At 41.8% G+C, this 10894-nt stretch overlaps 1 protein-coding gene across 1 annotated transcript; it reads right to left on the bottom strand.

Moving 5' to 3' along the window:
* Positions 1 to 2734: 2734 nt before the first annotated feature.
* Positions 2735 to 9787, bottom strand: LOC147182013 (uncharacterized). Its single transcript, XM_086098403.1, has 6 exons — positions 9077 to 9787; positions 6135 to 6340; positions 5894 to 6064; positions 5653 to 5805; positions 5481 to 5547; positions 2735 to 4357 (listed from the first exon to the last, which is right to left on the bottom strand). Exons 1-6 carry the CDS (start codon positions 9633 to 9635, stop codon positions 2787 to 2789), a joined length of 2727 nt encoding a protein of 908 aa, XP_085954529.1. The 5' UTR covers positions 9636 to 9787; the 3' UTR covers positions 2735 to 2786.
* Between the last annotated feature and the right edge of the window lie 1107 nt (positions 9788 to 10894).

The raw sequence follows: 10894 nt of genomic DNA, 5'->3' as shown, positions 1-10894 counted from the left end.
AATAGTGTGGGTACTGCAATGACATGCCTGCAGTCCAGACCTGTCTCCTATTGTATGGTGCATTATGAATCATAAAATATGACAACGGAGACCCCGAACTGTTGAATAGCTGAAGATGTACATCAAGCAAGAATGGGGGAAAAAAGCTTCAGCAATTAGTGTCCTTGGTTCCCTAATGTATATTGAATGTTGTTAAAAGAACAGGTGATGTAAAACAGTGGTAAACATGATCCTCTTCCAGCTTTTTGGAATGTGTTGGAACCAGTGATGTCTCTGCATTTGAGGCCAGATGGCGCTGTTGAGCACTATGCAGGCTCATAATTGGTCGTCTTTATAGCTAGAAATTTATAACATTTGATTTCATCAAGAATAATAATATTCATGAATAATTATGAATTAATTTCGTTATAAACATATATGTATAATACAAAGCCAAGTTCAATGGTATATAACTTTCTATCTAACTTTCTAAACAGGAGAGCGCCGGCCCCATGAGCGAGTGATGAAGTGGATGTGCCACTCAAATCACAGTGCGCATGTCCCAAGCTGCTCGCAATAGACAGCCATGCCAATCATCCAATTGAAATACAGGACTGGTGTCACGTGACACCATTACTCCATCAACACGCTCAGTTTTGGCGGATGGCAGCATACAGCAGTAAAGTAGATTGTGTTTTATCGGAAGCAAAAAGACAACGTAATAGCAAACCAACAATATGAATGAAGTAGATTTGTTGATGACGTCATCGCTCAAGAGGGCGAGAGGCAGCGCTGCAGAAACGGAGGGGGCAAAACACTGCAGCTGTGTGAAGGAAGCTTGTGACTCAAGTGAAGGTGAGATTTGGCCACCTTATAGCAGTACTGCTTGTAGAGATCACACTTTTCAGTAATTTTTGCAAAACATTTCCATGTGTTGAATTTGAAGCAGCTAAGCAAATCTGGCAAATTGGAAATAAAGTTCAGCTAGAAACTGAGCTGAATGAACAGCACTGGTGAGTAGCATTTTTATTACTAGGGCTGCTCGATTATGGAAAAAAAAAATCCCAATTATTTTAGTAAGAATTTAAATCATAATTATTCAAACGATAATTTTTTTCATACAAAACATTTAAAAATATTAAGACAAATACAATTATATGAAACATAATTATGTAAGTTCCTTTTGGAGCAAACAATATTTATCAACTTAGTCATTTAAAAAAAAAAGTGCAAATATATAAACTTAAACAACTCAAAATGAGTATTAATAATATTTTATTTTTGTTTACGATTATGTCAATTTGTAATTGTGGAGCGTAATAATTTAAACTGGAATTGGATTTCAATTAATTGCACAGCCCTATTTTGAACCATTCAAAGGTTTTATTCATAGCCTTAATTTGTAATAGGCTACTTCATTTATATAGCACTTTTCCACTGGATTAATCTTGAATTAAATTAGAATTTATTGTGTAGGCTTTGCTGCTTGTGGATGTAAAGTGCCCACTTTTGTGCCCCACTCAACTTTTCATGCCAGAGACGCCACTGGTTGGAACCATACCATTTTAAGTTAAACTTTATTATCAGTTTGCTGTCATTGTAGTGTATTCAGTTAAATATAGGTTGAACATGATTTGCAAATCATTGTATTTTGTTTTAAAACACTTGCCAAAAATGTGCGCTGAAAAGCGGGCATACACCCCCACACACACACACGCACACGCATACCCACGCACACACACACGCACACACACACACACACACACACACACACTTGTCTTTGGATCATCGTGGGGACGTCTCATTGACATGATGCATTTCCTAGCCCCTTCCCCTTTTAAAATGACTTAATTTAACTAAAATTCTGCGTCACATTGGAGCCAAAAGTAGAATCCTGATCGTTTACTGTGCATCTTGCTGCTCTAAATAGTAAATAAGTCATACTACACTATAACTTACACAAGACTACGGACTACTTCTTCTACTTCCATTTGATGTTTGTCAAATACTTTTGGTTCATTAGCGCCCCCTTCTTTAGCATAGATACCCATGGCTATGAAGAAGGTCACTGGCGGTAATGCATGACTTTGTTATTGCGGTTGGCAGGTGTTTTTAGTGCATTACCGCCACATTAAACGGAGTGCATGCATGGGGCAGTAATTAAACTACATTAAATGAAAGAAAAAGCGAAAAATTGAACACAAATACCCCCCAAAAGAAGTAAGGTAAGAAATTGGACATAAAAACACAAAATGTGGATGCACTATGACTGTCTCTCTTATGTCAATTTTTTTTAAATTTATTTATTAACCACTGGAGCCTTAGCATAAAAACCGTCACAGGAATGTGAATGTCGTGATTTGCCAGAGTGTTTTTGCCACTTTATTTACATAGCGCTGTAGTATTTATTGTTTTGATCGGGTCATGTTCAATAAAATATACATAATTATGTAACTGCATTGGATTCAATTATGAATGTAAATGTTCATATTTTTACTAATGCTCCAAGTAAGAGAAAGAAGTTTATACTATTTGCAACATTGGTACTTCCGAGAATGTCTTCCAAATAAAAGTAAAATTGGTACTGCATGAATTCCTTAACTGAATTGAAAATCAATGAGTATCGTGAATCGCCCTTCTGAATCTTCTGAAATCTGAATCGATACCCAGCCCTAGTTGTAATAGCTGCAAAAACAAGGCAAACTTTTCACATTTTGTGTTTGTCTGAAAAATATTGTATCGTTTTTTTTTGGGGGGGGGGGGGGGCTTACAGCCCACTGAAAGGAAGTAGGGCCAAAGTTCTGGTGTTATGCTGCCACCCAGAGCACTGACACTCCACTTCCTGTGTGGTGGCTGACCTGGTTGACTCGTCCTCGTACACAATCCAATGTGAAGAACACTGTTGTGCCGTTTTGTACCTGGAAGGATGCCCGCAGACTTACACTAGCCCACTGACTACCATCAGGCATTTGTCCACCTACCTGTTGGGCGAGGGGGGTGGGTCGAGAGCCCCTTGCCTCCCAGCCCGCTTCAGGCCTCTCTGAGTCAATTAGTCTGAGTAGAGTCAGCTTAACCAGGCGGCAAGAGTGAATCAGTTTAAGGTCCAGAGCTACATTGGCAGTGCCGCTCTCCCTGAAGACAAAATATTGGTTGGGTTTAGCGGACCCCTTCACTGACAACCCCATTTGGGACACCTGGGCACTGGTCTGATGGAAGAGCAGAGGCTTGTTCCGGACGGCTCCTGAGGGAAGGCCGGCTTGAGCTACAGAGGCATAGATAGCGGCAGAGATAGCAGCAGGAACCCAAACCAAGCTAAGTCCACTAACACCTGTGTCATCACTAAAGAAACGGACATTGCACTGGGCAGGAGACAGAATCTCAAAGGCCAATGTGTCTCCAGAACCAACTTCAGTCGCTCCAGACAGTGAGATGGATGTGTCGCGATAGTGAACCCCTGGTTTGAAGGTCCGGCAAAGCTCCACAGCGGTACCATTCCGATTGAGGTACGCCAACATTTGGAAGCCCTCACTCACGCATGCCTGGCCCATGGAGTACAACGCCTGCTGAAATACAAAGCGCACGGTACCACTTTCTGCAAAACGTATCCCACGGCCGTCATGAGTCAGCACTACCACGTAAGGGTCCGAGGTGGAGGCGATACGAAAGCTTGGCCGATGGTTTGTGTGGTAGTGAGCTGACAGCGCAGCCTGTGCCGTCATGGCGACGGCACCCGTGTCATGGGACAGCCACATGAGGCTTAGAGAAGCAGCTGAGGGGTCATAAACTCGCAAACCATTGCTCTGGTTGCAGTGGTGGTTAGCACTCCAAAGGGAAGTGGAGATCGCGTAACCCGGGGCAACCTCTGCTACCGCGCTGATGCTGACGCCCTGGAGGGACCTCACTTCCTGTTGCTCAATTCTGACACCGCTGAGGTAATGACTTTCAGAGCCATCGCTGGCGTTCATATGCAAACACACCTGAACAAAGCTGCGGCAGCCGTGGTTGACTGACAGGTCCTGCTCCAGCCATACCAGCCCGTGCTTCTTCATTACCAGACGTCCGTCCTCGGTCGATGCCAGGCTTGCATGGTCCCTCGCCCGGATGTGAAACTGCACGCCTGGCGAGGCCAAGTTCACTATGTGGCCTTTGGTGTCAGGCAGACTTACATCTCCGGTCCAGGAAAGAGAGAGGACATTGTCACCATCAGAAGGTCCAGAGCAGACGGTGTCTGTTGTAAATGTACACGATGATGCCGCTGGTTGTCCTTCACACTCAGCGCAGGCCTGACACTCGTCCATGTCCACGTTGTAGAAATAGTCGTGGCCACACACGCCAGCTCTGGCGTCTCGCGCCGTCATTCCTTGACATCGAAATCCACCTGGGAACACAATTCAGAATATTTGTAGATAAGATGTGCAAGTCCTGTTCAAATATGAAAGAAACTATGTCAAGCACAAAGCATGCATGATGCTACTAGGGAGTTCCACCAGAATCACCCTCTGGTAGTAAGGAATTACATTTCTTGTGAGGTGTCTGAACTGTTCAAACTCAGAAATTAGTTTTTTCATAAGAAATCATCTAAATTAGTTTAATCCGTTCCCAAGCTCCAAATACAGTAAATTCCTATTTTAATTTCTATTTATGTAAAAATATGTACAGTATTTAAGTAATAAAAAACCTCACCTTTTTTGTTGTGGTGTTATGGCATCAGTGGATGAAAAATACACTCACAAATATTTTTTAATTGTAAATTTCTTGTTATTGCTAAGTTAATGCATGCTTTAGTTCAGTACAAAGTTAGTGTATTTGATATTGGACATATTGTTAGACTACTTAGGGACTCTTGCGTGTGCTGTTTAACGTCAGGCACATTGTTGAACAGCTGAGGGTCCCTGCGCCAGTATTTACAGAAATAGTCGCGATGATCTCCTTCCCTATAAGTCCACTGTGGTTCGTAGCACTTGGTGTTTTTCTTTGCTGCCACTGCCACTATTTTTCTTTGGGCCCTTGGCGTAAAAAAATTGTCATGGAAAAATCTAAATGCACTCGCGAATGTACGGAGCAGCTCCGAGAGTGTTCTCGCTCTGACTCGAAATGAGCAGCGCCTCATCTCGACTACTATGACGTGTGCATCCAGCATCGCTCAGCTTAACCCGGCGACCTATTCAAGGTACGTTTGGCTAGGCTTTGGGTGTTCGGACTCCGAGGTGGAACTCTGAGGCATTTTTTACAGATTTTTTTTTGTGAAAGTCAATTTGTACGTATTCTAAGACGTTCAAACCCTGAGGTTGCACTGTACTGTGAAATGACACAACTTTTTATTGGTTATACTCATGATATCTAAAAAAGCGGCATCAAAATATCGTCGAGAATTATTTTTTTGCTTTACACAAGGTGGACGACATCCAGCGATTCCATTCGTTGACAGGGGGATTACTATTCATTGAGTGGGTGACGCCTTGGGGGCAACGTTGGTCTTTGGTGTAATTTGTTAGCGTTACCTGGTGTGTTGATACATTTCTGGCGATCTTCACAAAGATCAGCAAGCTCAAGGCATTCATCTCTGTCCTGCAACCACAATTATACACACAAAAGTTGTTAACGGTATTTTCTGTCTATTCTGAGCTATCGAATAGTTTCCAAAGCGCCAAAATGACAACTGTTCAGTCTAACCTGACAGATTCTGTCTGCGTGGACTGAACACTGAGCAACCAGGAAGAAGCCGGCAGGGCAGACTGTGCATTTCTCACAGAGTGGATGACCACCCTTGAAGTCACAGTATTCCTCAGGGCCACATCTCCCACACGTCACAAGGGAATGGCCCACCTGGTGGCCAGCAAACACGTTGGTCCAAACTTGCAACTCTGAGCATCATTTTACACACTACTACAATGAATATACTTGTAATGTTTACCTCCATTACGCTGGCCTCCATGTCCACTTTGTGCAAAGAGATGGCCTGCTGAACTCGATGTGGCCCACTTGGCTCACTCAAGACTTCCCTGTGACTGTCCAGCTCCTCCTGCAGGTTCTGCATGGACATTTGCTTGATGGTGTCCAAAAGTATGTTGTACTGTGCCTTGACCTAGAAGACAAAAATCAAGTCAAGCAAGATGAACTAATATTATTCTGACGTGCACACATGATCATCTCACTTGCTCCATGTAGTCATGCATTTTCTTCTGTTGCGCCAGGATTTCTCTCTGCTGGTGGATCAGCTCCCCCTGTTGCTCACTGAGGAGCCGATGCATCACTTTGACCTCTTCCTGCTGACCCTTCAAGGCCTCAACAAGCTTCTCTTGGTCTTCGGACAGCTGAAGCTGCAGGATGACAGCATCGTCGGAAGGAACATCATTGCTCGCTGCAGCAAGAGAGGGAAGAGTTTATGTTAAGGGTTTTCCTCCTTGAGAAATCTGCAACCACAGTTGATTTGGTCTGGACAAGAGTTAGGAACATTACATGATCATCTGCACTTTAATCAGATGAATTAAATAGTGATCAGCTTTCCTCTAAGAAAGAGTTAAAAATAGGGGTGTCAAAATTTGTGTGCTAATTTCGAGTTAATTTAAAGTTCCTTTATTGCCAATCATTTTTTTGACGCGCGATTAATGACCGCCCCTTACTTGGAAAGCCGATACTGGGAGAATTCCAGTCGCAACGCAGCAGACACGTCCACGTCAAAATTTAGCAGTAATACATTTAAATAATAATGCATATATTTGTCGAGACTAGGGTCAAGTTGTATTTTACAATTTTAAAAATGTGCAAAATTTCACAAGTTACTTCATGTTAATATGGAAGAAAAAAAAAAGCACTGCTGTCACCGTCTTACAAATGCAATTATGCCATCTAGTGGCAGATAAATGACCTCAACACAAATCAATACCGCACTCACAGTACAGTACATCTTTTTAATTTTAACTCAATTTGATGAATTATTATGAAATTACGGTATCAATGACTAAAAGATGCAACCATATTTCTATTAGTTTAAAAATTTTCCACTTTTTTGTTAACAATAGTATGAAAAATTAGAAGAAGAAAAAATCTTGTACATTTTAATTTACATTTAGAACAGATTTGCGATTAACTGTGAGTTAATTATTGCAGTAATAGGATTAATTACGATTAGTTAGTTAAAAACTTAATAGTTAACTAAGTAAAAGTTCTTATTTCCTAAAGTCAGTGTGTTTGAACTGATGTCTTCCGATGTGCCTTGAAACTGCTAATGTAAAAAAAAAAATTAATAGACTCTAATCAGAGCAGTCTGTAGTCCAACTCTTTCCTCTCTTGATGGTTTCTCAGCCTTTACGTGGATGAAACTCCCAATCCTCTTTCAAACCATCCGTCTTCAATGTCAAGAATAGGTGCATGGTTGTCCTCAAAAGAGTACAGTTTCTTTTTGAGGTTCAGGAAGACAGCTGACCTGAAGAGTTAGCCCGTCTTTGTTGTGACATGCATCTGCTCAGTGGCTGTTCAGCTTCCCCAATATTAGTACATTCCTCACTGCACTGGAATGCATAAATCAGATTGTTTGATCGTGTATGCAGTGTCCAGTTCTAGGGGTTTGCTGGCATTTGTCTCAGGGTGTTACCAGGTTTGATGTGTACCGTATTGAGTTGATTAAATGACCTTCTGAGTTTCCCAGATAGACCTGATACATATAGAATGCCAATATTGTTGAATCTGTCACACTTTTCTTCCTCGTCCACCATTCGTGTTACTTCATAATCTATCCTAATCTTAATCGAGCCAACCCGATGCACTTTGATGAAAGACAAAACATCTTCTAAAGCAACCACAGCAATGTGATGATAAATTCAATGGATTGAAAATGTGCTCCCAAACTGGAGACGTGGTTGTGACATAGGTTCGATATCTGAGTTGAGCACTTCTTGGGGCGGCGTGGCTCAGTGATCGTCTCACAACTCAGAGGTTTTGGGTTTGATCTCACGCCATTCTGACAGCGTCAAAGTATCCTTGAGCAAGATACGAAACCCCCAGTTGCTCCTGATGCTGCGTCTTCAGTAGGTGAATCAGTAGGCAGTCCCCCATCTGTATCCCCGCAGCATCTGTATTGTATTGCTTTATTTCATCTACCCATACATGAGGCATATGTTAAAAAAGTTAGAATGCATGGAATCTTTGAGTAAACTTTTGAGTATCATTTAAGGCAAGGTAAGGTAGTTTTATTTCTATAGCACAGTTCATACAGAAAGTAAAGACACAACACCCAAGTATCAACAAACACAACAGTTAAAGCTGCTGAAGGCAGAAAACTTGCTACTGCCACCTGTGGCCGAAAAATGAAACTGCACACACCCTTCACGTACACAATGCGCACATGACGTCACATCCGCAGACAGAGGGCAGGAAATTCTAACCTGAAACAAATCCGAAAACTATTGGCCAGTGGCTTGCATGAGTATCCATTGTGATACAGCTGAGGGTTTAATCTACTAATTAGAAGATGTTTCAGTCATAAATGTTAAAATAAAAAAGCTATTGCAAAGATGGCCAAATTGTTACAAAGAGCCGCTTTAACGACATTCAAAAGCAAAGCAGAGAAAACAAAAGTAAATTACAAAATCACTAGAACAAACTTTAACATAAAATGTTTAAAATATTTAAAACAATGAAATAAGAGTAGTTTTCTAAAAGAAGCAAAATTAAAAAATGATTTTAAAATGTCTGGAAGACCTTAGTCAATGGTACAGGAAAAGTTTTAACCTGAATTTAACCTGCAGAACCACCATAACAAACAATGGAAGCATTTGATACAACGGTAACATATAACAAAACAAAAGAGGTCCAAGGATTGACCTTTGAGGGACCCCGCATATCATGGCCATTCGATCAGTTTCAAAATTTCCAGTGGTCACAAAGTAACTCCTTTCCCTTTAAGTATCTCGAGGCCGAGCCGAGTGTCCTCTTTTATGGAAATCAAAATATGGTTTGTCTATTATACTCTGACACTGTCAAGCAAACGTAAGCAGTCTTTGTAAATGAGTAAGTTTTGATACAGCTCTTGTTCCTTTTACCATTACAATATCATGACTTGTATAATGTCTTTTTATTTATTTTTTTTTTTACCAACCTGATTTGATGTCACATGTCAACTGTATCCGTGCAGGTCCTTCTGACGGCTCCTCCATAAATTGTGCTGCTCTGTCTCTTACATGAACCGGTGAAGGATTCCCTCTCACGTCTTCTCCCTTTTGTGTATTGCAGTCGACACAAGGTTTTGCTTTCTGGCGCATCCGGAGATCCAAGTTGCATTCATTCCCTTTGCATTCCCGTGACGCATCCCTGCTATCAGGTTGACGATTGCCAGTGGTCGGGCAGATTCCGCCCGCGCAGCCAGGATGAAACACCTCAGCAGTGATTGTTCTCGGGTTGGTCCTTCTTGTAACGTCAATACCAGTTTGTGGCACGAAGCCTCTGTGGTGATGACCGTAACGAGCATCCTGTTGGTGGTAATTAGGGTAGACTTGTCCCTGCTGAAGTTTTCGTCTGGACACCGCCGGGTGAGTGTCCGTTGCGCTCCCGTCCTGGTTCGAGAGGCACCGAGGCCCCGGGCACATTTCGGAAGCAATTTCAGTTGTGCTCAGTAAAAAAGTGACACTAAGTAAAAACATAGCAGAAATATGTGCCATGTTGATATGATGAAAGGATAACTGTGTGAAAGGTTATCTTCTATCTTGGTATGTCTTCACTTGGTAGCTGTCCATCTATGTAACGAGCAACTGATATGGAACTGGAGTGCTCTCAGTGGTCTCTGCCCCCTTTTGCTCCTTCTGCATGCATGGTCCACATGTGGTGTTCACCGCACCTAATTGGCAACAGCTTTTGCTTCCAGTCTTAAATTAACCCGTAGCGTTCCCGGACGTGCCACTCTGCCAAGTCACACCGCAAAACATATCGTATGCTTTGGGGCTCTTCTGCTCCGAATTACCTGGCTACCAGATTTCTGCCAAAACACTCATAGTCAGGTTGAGAAGTGTAAGGCATGTGCACAGAATTTCTCAAAGATGAAAAATACAAGTGTGTCTATATCTCTCTGTGTAAAGCCACTGTGGTTTTAATATTAAAACCTCTTGCGGCGAAATATTATTTTAACACATTGCATCTCAGTTCACACAAAACACTCTTGAACAGAATGGTCAGAATGTGTGATTGCATAAACGTGTACAAACCGTTTAATGCCTACAATACAAGTTGAAGTGACCGGTACTAATATGTACAATGCTTTCTGAATAGGCTGTCAAGAGTTAAATTTTCCATTCCATCTGCTACATTTCCTAGCAGCCAGTGCAGATTAATGAGAAAACAGCGAGAAGCTCCCAACCACACAAAAGGGAAAACATGTTGATTTTACTGCGAGCAGGAAACACTTGGGACATTTTCATGCGACTAAGTCTCAATAAAACACTCTTCAGTACTACGCTCTTGGCTTTGGTATCTGTCTGTTTGCCGCCAGTTCTGTGTTGGTTCATTTGTGAGACCACAGAATGAGAGAGGAGCAGCAGCAGCAACCTTTTTAATGAGAGCATGGAATTTATAAGCAACGTGCAGAGATTAGCTGATGCTTAGGGCAGTGACTTGCAAGCACGCTGTATATGCCAAATATATAAACAGGTGGTAGATTAAAGACAAAAACAACATAGGATTGATTTTAATGTGAGGGTGGTAGGCTTAGTATGTGACCAGTATGTAGAGACAGGTGAAAAACATAGTTGGGATTCATCTGAAAGGTGAAAGTTCATCTCATTGATCCAAATATGCCACTTTCATATGGATCTCATTAGACCACCTTATAGTTTAATGGACTGTGTGTTTATAGTGTATGTAAACAAAGTGAGGGTGGGGAACATGTTCAAGGCTGTAAATGGCTTTAATGACTGAGCTGTGTTCA

This window comes from Leptonotus elevatus, chromosome 1, assembly GCF_054856555.1.
Source record: "Leptonotus elevatus isolate MCC_2025b chromosome 1, RoL_Lele_1.0, whole genome shotgun sequence".
NCBI classification, from domain to species: domain Eukaryota; kingdom Metazoa; phylum Chordata; class Actinopteri; order Syngnathiformes; family Syngnathidae; genus Leptonotus; species Leptonotus elevatus.
The sequence above is the reverse complement of the archived record's forward strand: the minus strand, read 5'-3'. Positions and strand labels throughout refer to the sequence as shown.

Coding starts and splice junctions, on each gene's coding strand:
- LOC147182013 (XM_086098403.1), bottom strand. CDS start 9,635: ATGGCACATATTTCTGCTATGTTTTTACTTAGTGTCACTTTTTTACTG. Junction 6,341..9,076: donor GACATGTGACATCAAATCAG/GTTGGTAAAAAA, acceptor CTCTTGCTGCAG/CGAGCAATGATGTTCCTTCC. Junction 5,806..5,893: donor TGGAGGCCAGCGTAATGGAG/GTAAACATTACA, acceptor GCTGGCCACCAG/GTGGGCCATTCCCTTGTGAC.